General features: G+C 36.1%; 1 protein-coding gene across 1 annotated transcript; it reads left to right on the top strand.

The window, feature by feature from the left end:
- Positions 1-13: 13 nt before the first annotated feature.
- On the top strand, positions 14-18,684 carry SOCS4 (suppressor of cytokine signaling 4). Its single transcript, XM_055436403.2, has 2 exons — positions 14-273; positions 13,928-18,684. Exon 2 carries the CDS (start codon positions 14,020-14,022, stop codon positions 15,340-15,342), a length of 1,323 nt encoding a protein of 440 aa, XP_055292378.1. The 5' UTR covers positions 14-273; positions 13,928-14,019; the 3' UTR covers positions 15,343-18,684.
- Positions 18,685-21,137: the final 2,453 nt, after the last annotated feature.

Here is a 21,137-nt window from a genome sequence, read left to right as displayed (position 1 = left end):
CTCGGGAAAAAGCCGGGTGCTGGGGGCGTGAGGAAGAAAGGGAGGGAGCCGAACACGGAAGTGGTGGCAGGTGGAGGCGGTGAGTGCGATGTCTGCGATGAGAACCCGGCACCGCAGGATGGGGGCTTGCAGGCCGGCAGTCGCCTCGTAGGACTTGGATGAGGTGCCGGAGTGGCTGGGCCTGCCTTCTCCACCTCAGCGAACACCCAGCGTGATGGCGGTGGTGATGGCGGCAGTTACAAGGATAGCCCCTGTTAAACTGCGTTCCGAGAGGTGAGTGGGGGAAGGGTGGTTTCTGCTTGGACTTGCCCTCGCGGGGTCTGCTGCTACTTTCCTGGCGCTCCTCACCGGCAGCCATATCCGGGTCCCTGAACGGGTCCAGCCCCTGCTTGGGACCGGGCTAGAGAATGAAATGCCTGGGCTTGTTCTTTAAAGAAAAGGAAGAAGAGACCCTTCTCAAGCCTTTAATCTTGGCATCCTTGACGCCTTCATCTTGTCATTTCTATAGCGGTAAAGGAGAGAAGACTTAATCTCAGTTCACGATTCCTGGAGGTGCGGCTTGTGCATTATTGCTTGTTCTGTAGGACATTGTACATATATCCCTATAAGTAATTCGTGTTTCCCTATTCAGACTCCACCTAAAGTTCAGTGAAGTGCATATTATACAAAAGAAGAGCTAAACTAAAGTATATTGTTGAATACTTCATTGGATCCTTGTAATCTTTGCTAATGTCTTGGCCATTAAATTTATGCTTTGGTTGATCCTCACGTTCTCCATGTTGGGAGACCGGTCTCTCATAAAAACCTTCACAACTGATATTTTTTTGTGGTACCCACCTTGTAGTCTCAGTCGGAATTTGACTGTGACCTAAGTGAAACGTTCTTTCATTGTAGAGTTTTCCCCATTGTTTTTCAGTCTAGTTTCATTGGGGAAAGTTGCAAACACATTTAGACAAACCGTGGTATTGTTCTTACCGTGCTGGCATTGTGTAAGGTGTTGCTTTAAGTACTAAGGCTCCAAACGGAGAGTGATTGGCTGAGAAGAACTTGGGATTTGTGGGAAAATAACCAACCTATTGTTTTTACACAAGAGCAAAAGATTCCTGAGATGATTCTTTCCGAGTGACTTAATTTTTGTCCGGAGATGTTTCATTGTTTAGATAGACCGATTTCTAGTTTTTTTTTTTTTTTAAGATAAAAAGTAAATATCATTGCATAGATTATGGGGTTCGAGACGAAGTCCGATAATATATCGAATATATCATCATGAAATTTCAGTGTAGTACTTTTCAGAGCTCAGCATAAGAAGAATCTGCAAATTTGGAACAAGATTTGTAGCTATAAAATGCCCTAACTATGAAATCTGTAACACCATGTGACTTTAAAACTATGAATGGTGTTCGCACTTCTCTCCTTCAACTCTGCCTTAACAATCAAGCCATTTGATTCATAGGTTAAAGAAAAATGTGTATATGTATATGTTTTGTTTTTTTACGAATTTAACATGTATGGGATAAGCTTGGGCCTTAAAGCTGAACAAACCTAGATTTTAATTTTGACTCACAGTTACTCGTTGTATGACCTTGAATATGTTTCTTTACCTTTTCTGAACGTCAGATTCCTCATCTCTAAAATGAAGATGACACCTATTTCCTTAGAATTGTTATAGTACATAGAAGATACTCATGAATGTATAAAAGTAATTGTCTTGTGTTATTAATGGGGTACTTTGGGTAGGCATTTAATAGTTCATTCAAAATGGAGTTGTTTGAATCACTATTCAGTAAATTTTTTTGAACATTAAAAGGTGTATTCTTGCTTTTGCCAATGTGTTTTCACATTTCCATTTTTCAGTCAAATTTTAAAAACAAAAATTTTACTGTCTTCAATTAATTCATGATCTTGTTGAGGGAAACAAACATTCAGATAATACATACAAGACAATAGTGTGGTAATGAAATGTGTATAACTTGAATCTTAGTGAAAATTGCCTGGTTATTTAAGATAATATAGATTTTAAAATAGAAACTAATGTTGCTGTCTGCCACTGATGTGGCTGTCAGAATTTTCCAAATGAATTTATCATAGGAGTGGATAGCTAAATGAACTCACTGAAAATGATGCCAAGGTCGCAGCTTCAACTGCAGTGAAGGTTAGTTAGCTTTGCTCTGTGGTGACCATTCATACTACCCTTAGGCTCACAAATATTGTTGTTCTCAGGACAATAGGGTAAGAAAACATGAGTATATTACCATTCTACTGTGGCAGTATTACCTATATAAATAATAATGTCACATAATCTTAGTTTATCCAGGAGGCATATCAATATTGCCTTATGGCAGGAATGATTAAAATTCCTTTTTAATAAAATATGTATTAGATATAAAAATTTTTAATCTTATGAAAGATAAGGTTAGAAGAAGAGAGTAATAACAAAACTGAGAACAGAGTAAAAAAAATATTGAAGGCAGTTTAGAAATCTGAAGATTTTTATATCTCTGAAAGTGTCAAACTTACCAGCCTATTTAATTTATTTTGGGGGTAAACATTACTTGCATATGTATAAACTTTCTGAGATATTAAAGGGAATACAGTGAAAGACCTTCTCTCAACCTACCCAGTTCCACTGGCTAAGGACAGCTAGTATTTGACTCCTGTGTTGTTACAATGACAGTGGATCCTTACCACAGCAAAACAGATATAATCATTGTTTTATCAATGAAAAAATATCGAGGCTCAATAAGGTGATGAGTTGTCAAAAGTCACACACCTAACCATGTGTCAGATCTAGAAATAGATCTTTTACTTCTGATCCAAGTAATCTGCCAGACTGCCTCTCCAAGTCATAACTGTTGCCATAAAACTTAGAATTTAGTTTTATCAGAATATGAAGGCAATTTTAAGTGTAGAATAACATTATACTAGTTTGTATGTAAAACTTGTTACCTAGACTTAAATGTAAGCATATGTAATTATCATAAAGCCATGAAAAGAAGAATCTATAATCAGTTAAAAAAAAAAACTTTGCCTACTATTTCTGTTGAAATTGATTTATTTACTAAGCTTGTAAGAAACTACAGATTTTTTATAATTAAGTTGCATATTTACACCCATAATATTTTTCAAGGGTTTGAAACTTAAAAACTTTTTTAAAAAGAGCATGTTTAATATCAGGAGTAATAGAAAGAGCTTTATGATATTTCAGAAATGCTGAAGCACCCTCAGCCTCGGATTTTTGAGATATGTTTTTGTGTGGATTTTCTAGCCTTTTATGTAGCATGTGTTTCCTTTCATTCTTTTTCCTTATTGCTACTTTCCTAGCTCTTATTTTTTGGAATTAACTTATTCTACACGGAAGGTTCTGAGAAAACAGAACACATTGCAGAATGTAATACATATTCTCATTAAGCTCTATGTATGCTATTTTCATACCTTTTAACCCTGGCAATAAAAACATGGGGCAGCTGGCATTATCCAGATTTAATAATGTGAACACTGAAGCTGAATGAGATTTTAAAAAATCAGGAGAGACAGCTAGTAAGTGACAGAGTCTGAATTTTAGATCATGTTTGATGATTTAGCAACTCATGCTGTTTCATCTGCACCATGCTTCATTTTTAAATATGATATAGTCAAAAACTAGATTGTTAATTTTTTCAGTTCAGTTCAGTCGCTCAGTCGTGTCTGACTCTTTGCGACCCCATGAATCACAGCACGCCAGGCTTCCCTGTCCATCACCAACTCCCGGAGTTCACTCAAACTCATGTCCATCGAGTCAGTGATGCCTTCCAGCCATCTCATTCTCTGTCTATCCCGTCTCCTCCCACCCCCAATCCCTCCCAGCATCAGACTCTTTTCCAGTAAGTCAACTCGTCGCATGAGGTGGCCAAAGTATTGGAATTTCAGCTTTAGCATCAGTCCTTCCAGTGAACACCCAGGATTGATCTCCTTTAGAATGGATTGGTTGGATCTCCTTGCAGTCCAAGGGTTAATTTTTTAGGGACCTTTAAAACTTAAAAACTTTCTCTTTAGACCAAATTACACTCATAGGAAGAAAGACTGCAAGGAAATTGGCCAAAATGTCTAAATTGATTGCTTCTAGGTAATTGAATTACAGTCTTTTCCCCTCCTTTTTGAACTTTCCTGAATGTTTCATATATTTTATAATATGCATGTTATTTTTATAATTAAAAAATTATAAATTGAAAGGAAAAGATACATCTGTACAATCCAATTTATTCCCTGAAAGTCATAATCAAATATCTTAAACATTCTGATTTCCAAAATTCTGTTAAGGTTCTTGTGCTTTTAGAAGTTTGTAGTGCCAGCCCTTAGTTTTCTGTTCCCTCTTCACCCTAGATTAACCCTCTTCCGTGACACACGGTCCTAGACATTTCTCTTTAGCTTGCATACCCATAATGTACATTCATTTTAATGTTAGCCCAAGTTAATGTTTCTCCCACAGTTTGTTCCACCAAAAGGGTTTAGTTTGAGTTAAATATAGGAAACTGTGGCGTAATCAGGTTTCTTAACTGAAGGATCTCTTGGAACCTTATGCTAAGTGTGCTTGGTAATCTTTCAGTGGGAAAGTGATTTCCAAACTTGTTTGATAATGAAGCTTCTAATTCTATAGAACATGTATTAATACCTTTTAGCACTAGTGTACACAGAAGTTCAGATTGGGGAACACTGGTATAAGCAGAAGGTAGGAAATTAAAAACGTTTGGAGAAGGGAAGAAAGGGTATAGTGGTGCCAATCAGTGTGTGTGTTTATTTGTGTTTTGTTTTCTTTTTTTTTTCCAAATCAGTTAAGTCCCCTGAGCCATGGCTTGTTAGCATTGAAAAGGAGATACTTTAAAATATTTACTGGAAAATTAACCTATATTGCTTTTGTAATGAGAAAAAAATACTTTATAGTTCAGAGATGTTTCTCACTTAAGCAAACATTTGAGAAAAACATTTTTCATGTTTTTTGATTAACATTCTGAGCAATTTATCTGTCGTGTACTATCCAGTATATTCCATTTGTGGACTCTTAAATGTTTCCTTAGAATCCAACTCAAATTTAGCCTGTGATCAAATATCAAGGACTCTGACCCACAGAATCCAATTTAAATATCATGGACTATGATCAGCATGCATTCAAGGAATTTTGGGACACATAATAGCAGGTAAACTTTGGAATAATAGATTTAATAAGGAAATTACTACAAGAATAATAACTTATCTGTAAATTCTTTGTATAGTAAATTATTATTTATAAGGTCAAATTTAATACATGAATTCTGGTCTTAAGTAGACATCAGCATTGTGGACATAGTTCAACGAATAATTAATATAAACAATAATACTCTGTTATCTAACATCATAGAGAATACAAATGAAGTTTCTAGATAAATGAGGTTTAACCTTTTATTTACTGACTTTTAAAACAGTTTTCAGTGGAAATGTGAATTAAAATCATCTTTCCAGCCTTATTCGAGAGAACTAAATAAATGTCATTTAAATCTGTTGTTAGTCTAGGATGGTCACTTTAGGTATTCAGTCTTTTATCGCTGTCTGTGCAGTTGATTGTGGAACCTGGGATCAAACGGCTAGTGAATCTGGGAACTTGATTTCTTGAAAAAGGCTTTTACATAAACTTACTTTAGACACTTGCCACTTCCTCATTAAGAAATAATAATTTAAAAAATGTCACTGTGTAGTCCCCAAGGTATTGTAACTTAGATGCCTTCATAAAAAATTAATTATTGAATCAAGAGTCAAAGCAACCTTCTCCCAAGTGATTCTTTCACTCTCTTTAAAAAAAAAAAAAAAAAAGCTTTGTAGTTACTAACAAAGATTGTTGATTTGTCAACATTTTTCAAGATATCATCTTTGATTTCTATACTATATAAAAATGGTAGGAAAGCCACTTTTTTTTTTTTTCCATTTTGTGTCTCGTCTTCTACTTCATTTTTACAAAGTTTGTGTAAAACTCCAACTATTAATGATAGGGTTGAGGGGACTCATTCAGATTCGGAACCTTACATTTTTTTTTAACATTCAAACTTTATGTGTATAGGCAAGACACCAAAACGTTTTTTTAAAACTCATTTTTAGTCTTTAAAAATAATTTTTTTCACTAAAAATTAATAATGTGATTTTTATTGAGAGAAATGTAATTGAATTTTTTAATTTTGTGAATTTTGGTTTAATGCAACTTTCGGAAGAGATTAGATCTTTTGCCATCTGTTTAAGTGTAAAGATGCAAGGGTTTATATACATTTTTATCATTATTGTAACAAAATCATGTAATAGTGAAGGAAATTCTGAATATCTTCTTTTTCTAAAAAGATCTCTCCCTAGCCTTTTTTTTTTAAGCAGTTACTTTCTCAGTAGTAATTCTGATGTTACCTAAACCATGAATATCCAGTTAAATATTTCGTTTTGCCTTTTTTCTTAATGTATCTGCTAAGTAACTTCTCAGAACTGCTTAGTATCCCAATAAAAGTCATCAAACTAAGAACACTTGTCATTTTGAAAAGAAAAATATATAACTTGTCTTATAATATTAGCAACTAAACTGTGGAAAATTCTTAAAGAGACAGGAATACCAGACCACTTTACCTGCCTCCTGAGAAATCTGTCTGCAGGTCAAGAAGCAAGTTAGAACCGGACATGGAACAACAGACTGATTCAAAATTGGGAAAGGAGTATGTCAAGGCTATGTATTGTCACCCTGCTTATTTAACTTATATGCAGAGTACATCATGCGAAATGCCAGGCTGGATGAAGCACAAGCCAGAATCAAGACTGCCAGGAGAAATATCAATAACCTCAGATACGCAGATGATACCACCCTTATGGCAGAAAGCAAAGAAGAACTAAAGAGCCTCTTGATGAAGGTGAAAGAGGAGAGTGAAGAAGCTGGCTTAAAACTCAATATTCAAAAAAATAAGATCATGGCATCCGGTCCCATCACTTCATGGCAAACAGATGGGGAAACAGTGCAAACAGAGACAGACTTTATTTTCTTGGGCTCCAAAATCACTGCAGATGGTGACTGCAGCCATGAAACTAAAAGATGCTTGCTCCTTGGAAGAAAAGCTATGACAAACCTAGACAGAGTATTAAAAAGAAGAGCCATCACTCTGCCAACAAAGATGCGTCTAGTCAAATGAATTGATGCTTTTGAACTGTGGTGTTGGAGAAGACTCTTGAGAGTCTCTTGTACTGCAAGGAGATCAAACCAGTCATTCCTTTTTTTTTTTTTTAATTTAATAAATGGTACAAAGCACAATGCCAAAAACATTAACAGTTAAAATTTCACCAAATGAAAAAATACTATAGAATACACAGTTGTAAAAAGCTACATTAAGTTATTTTACAACTGCCTCAAGCTGCAAAAAGAAAAAAAAAACCCAGTGCCATACCTAAGTTATCCCTCTCTCAAGCCAGTCATTCCTAAAGGAAATCAGTCCTGAATATTCATTGGAAGAACTGATGCTGAAGCTGAAGCTCCACTACTTGGCCACCTGATGCAAAAAAAAAGCCAACTCATTAGAAAAGACCCTGATGCTGGGAAAGATTGAAGGCAGGAGGAGAAGGGGACGATAGAGGACAGGATGGTTGGATGGCATCACTGACTTAGTGGACATAAGTTTGAGCAGGCTCCGGGAGATGGTGAAGGACAGGGAAGCCTGGCATGCTACAGTCCATGGGGTCACAAAGAGTTGGAAATGACTGAGCAATGGAACTTTGCCCTGAGATAACTAGCAAACTTTGTGTTACAGAATTTCCCTCGTCATGTCTATTCACAAAGTATTGTAAAGATTCTCTTATGTAAGATAATATAATCCACAAATGTATTACAACAACATGGAAGCAGTTGTGATCCACTAAAAGTGCACAAAGAAATGGAGAGGGTTGCCATCAAGTACTTAGCTTTTTGGAGCTCCCACTCCTCTCCCTGGAAACAGCACCTCATCAGACAAGTACCCATCTCACAATGAGTAATGGGAACATTGCCAATCATATATTCAATATTAATAGAGTTTTCTAATTTTTAGACAAGTATAAATAGAAGTTATGGAGAAGGAAATGGCAACCCACTCCAGTGTTCTTGCCTGGAGAATCCCAGGGATGGGGGAGCCTGGTGGGCTTCCGTCTATAGGGTCACACAGAGTCAGACACGACTGAAGTGACTTAGCAGCAGCAGCAAATAGAAGTTAAATTTTCTTCCTACTTTGAAGACTACAACATTAAGTGACATTCTGGCCAATATATTGATATGGTAAGTAAGTAAGTGTTAGTTGCTTAGTCATGCCCAACTCTTTGTGACCCTTAGCGACCCCACGCACTGCAGCCCACAAGACTCCTGTGTCCATGAAATTTTCTAGGCAAGGATACTAGAGTGGGTTGCCATTTCCTTCTGCAGGGGATCTTCCCGACACAAGGACCGAATCCGGGTCTCCTGCACTGCAGGCAGATTCTTTACCCACTGAGCTACAAGGGAAACCCATTGATATGGTATATTTTACCAAATATATCTTTTTCCATAACCGTTTATAAGAAGTGGAACTTCTGAAGCATGAACTGAGTCTTCTGTCAAAGAATAGCTATGTAAAATTTATATAAGGCTATAGTGCTTAGGTAAAAAGATAACCAGTCAGAAGATTTTCTATGTATTAACTTTTTAAATACAGGTATGGAAAATTCATCTAGGACAATGGTATTTTTCACTTTATTTTTTGAATACCTGTAGCATAAGTATTGGAGAAGGCAGTGGCAAGCCACTCCAGTACTCTTGCCTGGAAAATCCCATGGATGGAGGAGCCTGGTAGGCTGCAGTCCTTAGGGTTGCTAAGGGTCGGACATGACTGAGCAACTTCACTTTCACTTTTCACTTTCACACATTGGAGAAGGAAATGGCAACCCACTCCAGTGTTCTTGCCTGGAGAATCCCAGGGACGGGGGAGCCTGGTGGGCTGCCGTCTATGGGGTCACACAGAGTCGGACACGACTGAAGTGACTTAGCAGCAGCAGCAGTAGCAGCAGTATAAGTATATGTAAGAACAATTAACCTAAAATCCAGAGATACTTGATTGATTACTCCTATTATGTACAGGTTTGTAAGCCTTGCCAAAATAAATCTGTTATGTTAGCATTTAAACTTGTTTTGAGTGAGGCTGGAAGTCAGTTCTCTGGTGGAAAACGTCAAATTGTTCTTAGCTTCATAGTCTGTTGAGTTTTAGCTATGTCTAGATTATTAATCCTTTTTTATTTTGAAAGATTAGCTATCCTCCTGAAAGTTATATGTGCTCATAAACTATAGTTAGCACTGGGCTAGAGAAAGAGGTATTTCAGTGATTTCTTTACTTATGAACTATTTCTATAAAATTGTCTTGGGTGCTATAATAAAACAACATATGTAATATCTGTTTATTTTTTAAAAAAGAAATATGTTAACCTTTATTGTATATTTACTCCATTTAGAATCTGAGCTACATATGTATTTTACATACCTTATTTCTTTTAATTTCTACCAGCCTAATATATAGCATCATTGTCTTCATTTTACAGATGAAGAAACTGAGGTTTTAAGGTCATATGGCTAGTACAAAATCTATTTTATTCCTTATTACTTTCATGGTTCCTTTTTTCCTCCAAGTTCTTTGTGTTTTAGTAACTTGTTTATTTTAAAGGCTTTCCTCAAAAGTCTAGTGACCTGTCATAATCTAGAGTAAATGAAGCACAACAGTGCTGTCTGAAAGTATAAGTAAGTAGGCATGGCTTATGGATGGATGAGCCTCACAGAATGCCTGGGTTGGCCCTCCAGCTTTTTATTGGAGAATTTCCATTTACCAAAATCTGTAGATCTTTTCTCTTTGGTTATTCTGTTTCTCCACTTTAGTGTTGTCCAGTCTCCTGTTAGGGAGGTATAAGTTTGACCACTGGAATTCTGGAAGCTGGATGGAAGAACGGAGCAGGGAACTTTCTGATTTTAGTTCGAGGCCTCCCATCTGTCCTTACTATGCCTAGTATCCAAAGCCTTGAGCCTTTCTGGTTCGATTTCTCCAAATAATAAAATCGTATCTCCTCTAAGTATGAGAGTAAGAACCAGAGAGATCTAACAGAAATTTTCAACCTGCTTCCCCATTTTTCTGACCTGTTCTCCATACATACTTTCTGTAGAATCTGGTGTCTCTGGGTGTCCTGGACTTTGCCTGCTCTGTTGTCTTCTCATCAACATTGCTTCTGTGCCTGGTGTCACCAGCCTTTCTACTGCTGAGTCAGTCATTGCTCCTCTGTTCGTTTTCTGTCCTTGTATTTTGTCACTCAGGTTATAGATATGTGATAGTTTCATTGAAGATGAGATTTGTGTTTTGTTTTGTTTTTTTCACTTCTGAGATTTTTTATTTACTTTTTTACTTTACATTATTGTATTGGTTTTGCCATACATTGACATGAATCTACCCCGGGTGTACATCTTGTTTCCCATCTTGAACCCCCTTCCCACCTCCCTCCCCATCCCATACCTCTGGTTCATCCCAATACACCGGCCCCGAGCATCCTGTAATCATGCATTGAACCTGGACTGGCGATTCGTTTCACATATGATAATATACATGTTTCAATGCCATTCTCCCAAATCATCCCACCCTCGCCCTCTCCCACAGAGTCCAAAAGACTGTTCTATACATCTGTGTCTCTTTTGCTGTCTCATATACAGGGTTATCGTTATCATCTTTCTAAATTCCATATATATGCGTTAGTAGAGATTTGTGTTTTTATTGCTCATTTTCCCTTGTTTTGGGCTGACTTCTGAGAGAAAGGTGGAGCAAAAAGATTTTCACTTAGCCATTTTTAAACTGCATCATTATTTCTTTTATAATTAGAAAAAAAACAAAGCTATTTTCTTTTTGAGGGGAAATCAGTTATTCATTAAGAAATTTAATATGGATAGCAGCAATTATAACTAAAGAAAGTGTTGGAATCACTAGAAGAGTTTATAGACTTGGTTTTTTTGAAGAGAGTGATGGAAGCAGATCGCTGGTAAAGGTGGGAATGTCATCAAGAGCAGAGGTGTGGAATTAGCTCTGATAACGAATAAAGGAAGATGAACATGTTTATATGCAGTGGAGTAAAGTTGACCTTAGAATTAATAATCTGCTCTTTTGATATTTTTAAAGTAAATAAAAACATTAGCTGTTTTAAATCTTACATAATATTACTTTTCACATTATCACACTGAATAAAAAAGTTGAAAGTATGTAGTATTAACAAAAAAAATATCTTCTTGGGGCTCCTATTTAATTTTTCTAATTTTGAAAAGTCTAAGTGTAAACTCTTAGTAATAAGAGACTCTTCTGATCAATGACTTCATATTCTTCAGCCTACTCTGTAGCTTCTGCCTGTTTATTTTTGTTCAGTGGAATTTAGTCAATGAACAACCAAAGCATACTGTTAAATATAATTTGGTATACTAAGTGATGATGTTTCTTTCAAATTTAGATTTTAAAATATTTTTTCTCTGTGAATTTTAAATGATTATGTACCAGTGAGCTCACTAAATCAAAATAATAAGTATAATCGCCTGATGCTATTCTTTGTTTAGTAATCAGGTACTTTATATGGGAAGGGTTTCCCTGGTGACTCAGTGGTAAAGAATCTGCCTGCCAATGGAGGAGGTGCAGGTTCAATCCCTGGATCAGGAAGATCCCCTGACGAAGAAAATGGCAACCCACTCCAGTATTCTCGCCTGGAAAATACCATGGTGGGCTACAGTCCATGGGGTTGCAAAGAATAAGACACAACTTAGCAGCTAAACAACAACAACTTTATATGGCAAGCCTTTATCAATAGTTCATACCTTTAAGCACATCCCAATCATATTTGCCACTGCAGATGCTTATTTCAAACTCTACTGCTATGAAAATGGATTCTGGTAGCTCTCAACATTTACTTGACTGTTGGGATTGTTGAGAATATTGAGTGCAACTGATTTTCTTAATCACAAAATTCAGTTTCCATTTATAAAATATTTGAGATTATAGAATCCCTCTCCCCAAACTTGGACTTAAATCTTATTCCATCTAAGAATAGCTAAGTAGTTTTTATCTATGACCAATCATTACTATTAATCTTAAAAATTTGTTTACATTATAAATTTTAGGGTTCAGTTCAGTTCAGTCGCTCAGTAGTGTCCGACTCTTTGCGACCCCATGAATCACGGCACGCCAGGCCTCCCTGTCCATCACCAACTCCCGGAATTCACTCAAACTCATGTCCATTGAGTCGATGATGCCATCCAGCCATCTCATTCTCTGTCGTCCCCATCTCCTCCTGCCCCCAATCCTTCCCAGCATCAGACTCTTTTCCAGTGAGTCAATCTAGCCAATTTCATTGGAAAGGCATTGCCGTATAGAACTTTATCTGCTTGTTTTTTTGAAATTATCAGGAAGAATAGGAGTGTGTGTGTATGTGTGGGTGTAAAATAACAAATTTTTATCCAATTCCAAATTTTCCACATACTGCATAGACTAATAGTGAAACTGACCAGATATTTAAATGAGTTGACAAAAATCACGTTGGGAATTCTCTTGCATGATGTTTCTACTGTTCAGTGCTCATTATTTATTTAATAAATTCTTAGCAGCTTTTATAACTTAAAATTGTTCGTATTTTCAATCAGTAGAAAAGAAAATGAGAGAGAAGGAAGGTTGTTGTTGTTGTCTAGTCACTAAGTCAGTCATGTCTGACTCTTGTGATTCTGTGGGCTATAGCCCGCCAGCTTCCTCTGTCTGTGGGATTTTCCAGCAAGAATACTGAAGCAGGTTGCCATTTCTTTCTCCAGGGGATCTTACTGACTCAGGGATCGAACCCATGTCTCCTGCATTGCAGACAGATTCTTTACCACTGAGCCACTGAGGAAGCCTGCAAGGAGGAGGGTGAAAGTGAAAGTCGCTCAGTTATGTCCGACTCTTTGCAATCCCATGGACTATAGATTCCATGGAATTCTCCAGGCCAGAATACTGGAGTGGGTAGCCTTTCCCTTCCCCAAGGGATCTTCCAACCCAGGGATCGAACCCAGAAGGAGGGTTCAGTTCAGTTCAGTTCAGTTCAGTCGCTCAGTCGTGTCCGACTCTCCACGACCCCATGAATCACAGCACGCCAGGCCTCCCTGTCCATCACCAACTCCCGGAGTTCACTCAAACTCATGTCCACAGAGTCGGTGATGCCATCCAGCCATCTCATTCTCGGTCGTCCCCTTTTCCTCCCGCCCCCAACCTTTCCTAGCATCAGAGTCTTTTCCAGTGAGTCAACTCATCGCATGAGGTGGCCAAAGTATTGCAGTTTCAGCTTTAGCATCAGTCCTTCCAATGAACACCCAGGATTGATCTCCTTTAGAATGGACTGGTTGGATCTCCTTGCAGTACAAGGGACTCTCAAGAGTCTTCTCCAACACCACAGTTCAAATACCAGCTCATGGTTTTCTCGTCTCTGACAAAGAATTCCCTGGTCTGCTGTGAAATTAAAAAATAAACCAGAAATTGTTCACATTTCAGACATGTATTTTGGCTGACAGGATGCTTAGCTTTTTTGATTCACATTGACAACTAGCTGTGGGAAAGAAACTCAGATTCTTGACTCAGTGGCACTATGGAATTATTAGTATATGGTTAAGTAGTTTATTTAAATGAGAACAAAATATCTTGGAACTGCCTTCCAACATTTCCAGTACTTTTTTGAAAAGTATATTAATTATTTGTGGGAAAAACCACTACAATATTGTAAAGTAATTAGCTTCCAATTAAAATAAATTAATTTAAAAAAACAAAAAAAGTATTAATTATCCCTTTTCATCTTGTATATAATTGGGACTTGATATATAAACTATGCAATGTTAATGACAGACAATTAATGATCTTTTTGTTTTCCTTAGATACATCCAGAAAGTACCCAGAAGAAACATTCTACTGGAAAAACTGAAAAAGCATTATTTATAACACTGGAATTTGTGGACAATTTGTTAAAATGGCAGAAAATAGTGAAAGTAATAGTAAAAATGTAGATGTAAGGCCCAAAACTAGCCGGAGTCGAAGTGCTGACAGAAAGGATGGTTATGTATGGAGTGGAAAGAAGTTATCTTGGTCAAAAAAGAGTGAAAGTTGTTCAGATGCTGAAACAGTGAGTGCTATAGAGAAAACTGAAGTTCCTTTAAGGAGCCAAGAAAGGAAGCACAGCTGTTCATCTATCGAGTTGGATTTAGATCATTCCTGTGGGCATAGATTTTTAGGCCGATCTCTTAAACAGAAACTGCAAGATGCTGTGGGGCAGTGTTTTCCAATAAAGAATTGTAGTAGTCGGCACTCTTCAGGGCTTCCATCTAAAAGAAAAATTCATATCAGTGAACTCATGTTAGATAAGTGTCCTTTCCCACCTCGATCAGATCTAGCCTTTAGGTGGCATTTTATTAAACGACACACTGCTCCTATAAGTCCCAAATCAGATGAATGGGTAAGCACAGACTTGTCTCAGAGCGAATTGAGGGATGGTCAGCTAAAACAACGAAGAAACATGGAAGAGGTCAGCTGCTTCTCACATACCAGTGTTCAGCCCTGTGTCATAACCAGTAACAATTCTTCAGGTAGAGGTGGTCCTGGGACTGACTCTGTAGTGAACCTGGCTTCAAATAACAGCATAGAAGATAGTGATATGGATTCAGATGATGAAATTATAACACTTTGCACAAGTTCCCGGAAAAGAAACAAACCCAAATGGGAAATTGATGAAGAAATCCTGCAACTGGAAACACCTCCCAAGTACCATACTCAGATTGATTATGTCCACTGTCTTGTACCAGACCTCCTTCAGATCAATAATAATCCATGTTACTGGGGCGTTATGGATAAATACGCAGCTGAAGCTCTACTAGAAGGAAAACCAGAGGGCACCTTTTTACTGCGAGATTCAGCACAGGAAGACTATTTATTCTCCGTTAGTTTTAGACGCTATAGTCGTTCTCTTCACGCTAGAATTGAACAGTGGAATCACAACTTTAGCTTTGATGCACATGATCCTTGTGTCTTCCATTCGCCTGACATTACTGGGCTCCTAGAGCATTATAAGGACCCGAGTGCCTGTATGTTCTTCGAACCACTTTTATCCACTCCTTTAATTCGGACTTTCCCCTTTTCCCTGCAGCATATATGCAGAACAGTTATTTGTAACTGTACAACTTATGATGGCATTGATGCCCTTCCAATTCCTTCCTCCATGAAATTATATCTGAAGGAATATCACTATAAATCAAAAGTTAGAGTACTCAGGATTGATGCACCAGAACAACAATGCTAGAAAAGGGTAGGAACAAGGGAGTGGTTATATACGTATTTTCATTTAATATTTTATTTTTCTTGTTAAACCACTTTGAGTTTTTCTTCAAGGGCAGTTGAAGTCCAAAATAAACTTCTGCCCTACATTTCACTTCCAGATCAGTTTATTTTTCTTAGGATACAGCAATTGTTGAACAGTAATAATTGTTACACGCTAGGGGTTAATGGATATTTTTGACCAGGTTTGGTTTTTGTTTTTACCATGCAGATTGTATACTTAATTTTTTTCTTTTCTTAATTGTAACTTAAATATGATCCAGGGATATTTGAAGTTTGTAGGCATTGCAAACACATTTAAATAATTGTATTTCATACTTTTCTTTAAAAATAACTGTTTCTTTTCCTACATGTAACATACAAAACGCTTTGTTAACCTGTCATTGGCATTCCTATACACAAGATATAGTTTCCACATTATCCTTTCGTTTGTTTTAAAAGCCTTCAGTAAAGCTGTGTGTGTTGTAATTTACTAATAGGGATGTTCAAAGTTAACAAAATGGCTTAAAATCAAACTTGATGTGTTTTTATTTTAAATATTAATTGTAAAGCTGAATTACTAAATTTGATTAACCAGGTCAGTAAGAATCAAATGAGGACATGATATCTTAGAGGTGAATTTATTCTTCTGTAATGTGGCATGGTCATTTGTTATTCCTTGAATAGATCTTTCTCTCAAACTTGGAAGAGTTACCATCTTCAGAACATAAGTATTGTTCCCTTCTCACTGGAAGCTTTAAAAATAATGATAATACTATTAGTAACTAGTAATTACTAAATAATAAAGCAGCTGGGGTTTTTTCTGTATTTACTTGTGAACTATTGCTTCTGCTTAGCTCTTTTTTAGAAACTGAGCCTGTTACGTTGGAGAGATGCCACAGTTTATAAACAGCCACAAATTTCCATTGGTAACCAAAGAGACCTAAGTAGTTTTCCATTATTTTGAATTGAGCTTGAATAAAGATTCAAGAAGTAAACATGGAGCTCAGTATTCAGGGAACTTAATACTGGTTTTGATCTTCAGATTTCAGGTAACTATTCCTATTTTCAGAACTAACATATCTTTAGTATGGCTTCAGAAAAAGGAAAACATTTTGAGAGCTATATTGCTTATGCCATACTGAACAATACTGGGCACTGGGTATAATATTTTAAGTTTAGCATCTCAAGAACAGAGAAGCATTTTTTTAGAAAACATTATCCCAATATAATAAGATAAATGGAATGATAGCCTATTCAACTTTTCTTTTTTAAAGAATCAGTGAATAATAAATTTCCTAGACAGTTATGTCTTCTGGTGAGTTGTCTACCCCTCTGTACAAATTAGCATTTTTAATATAGTAAATTGATCTCTTGATGCTAGTTTAGCTCTACTAGGAAGCTGTTTCTACCTGGATTGAAAGAAATTTGACTCAAATTTCCCAGTTAGAATAGATGTTTCTTAAGTATTGCTTTTATGTCGAAGTAGCATTTCCCTTTCCTAAAGTTCTGCTGTTAACATAAAGATGGCATTTAAAATTAATTATTTTAAAATAAGTTTTTAGCAGTTAACACAAAATGGAACAAGAAAATCTCTGTTATCATTATCTTCTAGCATCTTTTTTTCTCAAGTGATCTCAAGATTGTCTTGGTCCCAGTGAGGGTTAGCTACTAAAATAGCACCTCTCTCAGCAGTGATGAGGCTCAGGACAGCAACATCAGTGTCAGGATAAATATCTCTTCTAAAGATGATATTTCCCTTTTACAAAAGTTGGACAGTCTCATACTACCTCATCTTTATTGTGGCGCTTTTGTAGATCACTGAGAAGCTTATCTTATTTACCAATATAACGCTTCCTAAACATCCATCTTTGGTGAAGAAAATTAACAGTATGGTTAGACTCTACCCATAATTATAGTTTTTTATCAGAATTTGATATTGAGACTTTCTGTTTCTATGAAACAATATTGTTTTAAATATTTTTCTTTTAAAGATAACTTTTTATCAATACAGAAAAACCTAAGGAATGATTAGCTAATGAATATTCTGTTAAGGGTAATTTTATAAAGAAAAAGAAAATATGCTGTCTTTTATAATGGTAAAAATTAGTATTTATATGAAAATCAAGATCTAAGTAGCCTTTCATATATTCAAACTGGTTGCTTGTGATATATTTTCTCTGGCTTTCTTATTTTTTCAACTTCAAGGTATTGATAGCTGTTAACATTTTCAAAATACTGCCATTTATATAGCCTTGAAGTAGATGATCTAATAAATGAGAGCAGGAAAGAGACTCATTTACTCTGAAACGGTTTGTATTTTTTCCTTTGGTATTTGCTACAGTGAAAAGAAACCGGGAAAGTGGAAATGTAAGATTTGAGAAGGGAATTGATTACCGTGAAGGAAAAGGAAGAGTAAGAATTCTTTAAAGCATGAAGGGACTGGAATTTAGAAAGGTTAAGTCTTTCTCAGTGACTTTTGAGGACACATTTGAAAGAGCATTCAGCATTCAGAAACTTAACTCATTAAAAATATACTTACTGGAATTATTTGTAAGTAAATGAGTATAAATTTTGAGAGGAACAAATTTTGTAGCTAAGTTGAACACTGAGCATTTGAAAAGTGTGTAAATTTCAGAGTGGAGAAAGCATTCAGCATGGTGGAAATGTAGTGCTTACTGGTGAGAGAGGATGGGGCTAAAAGAAACAAGATAAAATATTAAAATTAAGAATTTAGACATCACCTCAGGGGAAAGCCTTGACAGTGAAAGGGAACTACTTAATCGCTAATAGCTAGTCTGGACCAGACACTTAAATGTGCTTTGGGAATCATCCTGCACTAACCAGGAAATAAACTTGATTTTTCTGTTTCTCTCTGAAGCTTTCAAGAGTACCCCCAAGCCTGCCTCCCCTTTTTTTAAGCTACAGCATCTTGATTCATACTGTACTTCCTGAAACATGCTGAATGGATTTTTTTTAGGTTACCTGAGCATTTTTGTATGAAGAATTATATCTGATCTTTCTATAACTGTGCCATTCACTTAAATAATTCATGGAATGGTTTAATTTAAAGGAAGACCTAATAGGAAGAAGATTAAAGGAAGCTTTTAGTCAGCCTGTGGCTAGATTTATTGATTTGGTGATCAGACTTGTGTTCTTTCCTGAATTTCAGCTAATGGCAAACTGTGGTCAAAATTGGCTTTCAGTTAAAGTTTTGACTTCTTATTGTAAATAATATAAAGAATGTCTAAGTAATTAGACATTCTTTTTAAAAAGTAGAGCAAATGTGGCAAATAGGATTCATCATTATACAAATTCCATTTTTTTTTATAAGAAAAACAAACCATTATCATTTATTCATGAGCCAAAGCCATTAAGAAGATAAATCAAGTTATCAGCTTCCTGTCTCTCTGAAATTTGGATCATTTTATAGATCCATGTAATAGAGAGCTTCCTTCCTATGAAACGAAAATCTTGAGACCTAACTTAGACTCTTCAGTTCAGTCACTCAGTCGTGTCCGACTATTGTAGACTCTTAGTTTTCATTAAAAATCTTTTTTGTCACTTTTAGCTATAATCAAATAGATTATACATTGATTTTGGTAGAGGAAATTTCACAGGAAGTGGACTTAATTATATAACATTCCTTGAGGCAACACAAGGGAAACAATGTTTAAATGTAAAATAGATTGTGTTTAGGTAATTTAATGCCCAAATGAATTGAAAGATTTTAAGTCAAGCAGATCATTGTTTCTACTTTGGAAAAAAAAAATGTTTACAATCTTCATTTTACATAAACAGTTTTACATTCATTTTTACTTATAAAGAATGGACAGAAAGCACAAGGGGTTTTTCTCTTTTAATGGTCTACTAGAAATGAGCAACGCTACAAGATTCTGTATTATTAACACATGAAGATACTGGAGACAAAAGGGAAGTAACTGTATGGCTTCTAAATAAAAATGTAGACTAATGGATATAATCCAATGAAAAGGAATTTAAGGCACATGACTCCTATTTCAAATAGACAGTCTTTTTTACTTTTTAATTTTGAATACATCACTCAATTCTATATCTTTAATTTCCTAGCACATAAAATATAGATGATAATATATGTCACTTGACTTCCTGCAGGTTAATTCTTTAGTTAAGAGGTGAATCTTGGAGCATACTTGAAAATATTTCTGTACAGCTGTTAAGTACTAACGTGATGACAGGTTTTCAAAGTATCCCCTTAGAGAACCCTGCAGATTCACATTCATTGCTTTTAGTCTGTAACGGCCTTCTTGACTTGATTTGACAATAAAGATAATAGTACAGTTTGAATTTATGGTTTTGACTCTGCAATTAGATGAACATTTGCAATTTCCTCCTACTCTTAATAAGGTTTATGTAAAATTGATGTTTGCCTAAGTTATTTTAAAAGTTGATTACATTTGCAGGAAGTAAAGATAATCATTTTTGTCATAGTTATAATCAAATTTAAGCTTTCAGACTTGAGTATAAAACTCAGGAGATTTACTTAAATTATGCTGACTTTGCTAGAATTGGATAAATTCTGTATAAACCAAGTATGAACTAGATATATACTTGAATATACAGAGTTGAAGTAATAACTTCACAAAGCTGTTAGTACTCATCAATCAGGCTTGTATGATCCATACCTTACGTAAAAAGAAGTAGAGTGTTTCTCTTTTTATTTCTAATCCTGAAGTTGAATGTTTCTTCTTGGATGTGAGTTCAAATAAATTGATCTGAATATATTTTCATTTCTTGTTAATTAAAACCTCATATATAAAATCCAAAGGCTTTATAGTCTGTTTTCAAAACACTACTGTATATCCTTACCTGACACGTTCAACTTACATTTTTAAATCTGTATTACACATTTTCCTTTCAGTTTTTGACTGTGTCATTTTAGGTTCCAGAAACATGTCAAAATGTGATTAAATGTACAAGAGATATATTGAAGGACGATGGACACCTTTGAAGAATAAAGGGGAATGGGACTTCCCTGGTGGTCCAGTGGTTATAACTCGACTTACACACAAAGAAGAAGAAGAAAGCAGGGAAAGGTGGTGAAGTCTTTATACCACATTGCAGGTCCGACATCTGTAAAAGAAACTGAAGGAAGCACTGGGGTGGGCAGTGCAGTTCTGAAAAGGCCTGGCTGTGGATTTAGTTCCCAACAGGATGCCTGTTGGAGCCCACATGGGACAGGAATGGCCTAATTTGATAATTCCCACTGTGCTCAGTTACTGACTGGGAATAAGGGACAAGCTGAAGGCTGTTGGTCACTCTAATATACATGATCAGGACTAGAGTGAGGCATTTAAATGTGGGCTTTTTTTTTTTTTACCATAAAGCCAGTAATGAAAATAATTTTTGGTGTGACTTTAAAATTCAGGATTAATGCAAAATGACCCCTATGATGAGCAAAATAATAAAAAACTTATTTTAGCACTATTTTGCTGACTTACTGTTCCTTCTGAATTCCTATGGCTCCACTGGGCACTGCTGATTCGCAGCCTCCTATGAGAATAAAGTAGGTCACACTAGTATCCTTTTCCATAGACCACTCCCCCTATCCGCCTCTTCCCCAGGCTTCAGTTAAGTCGCTCAGTCATGTCTGACTCTGCGACCCCATGGACCCCAGGCCTCCCTGTCCATCACCAACTCCCGGAGTTTACCCAGACTCATGTCCATTGAGTCAGGGATGACATCCAACCATCCCATCCTCTGTCATCCCCTTCTCCTGCCCTCAAGCATCAGGATCTTTTC

This window comes from Moschus berezovskii, chromosome 9, assembly GCF_049115385.1.
Source record: "Moschus berezovskii isolate FMDL1 chromosome 9, NW_MosBer_1.0, whole genome shotgun sequence".
NCBI classification, from domain to species: Eukaryota; Metazoa; Chordata; class Mammalia; order Artiodactyla; family Moschidae; genus Moschus; species Moschus berezovskii.
This window is presented reverse-complemented; position numbering and strand designations above follow the sequence as displayed.

Excerpts from the sequence above, each read along its gene's own strand:
- SOCS4 (XM_055436403.2), top strand. The coding sequence starts at position 14,020 with ATGGCAGAAAATAGTGAAAGTAATAGTAAAAATGTAGATGTAAGGCCC.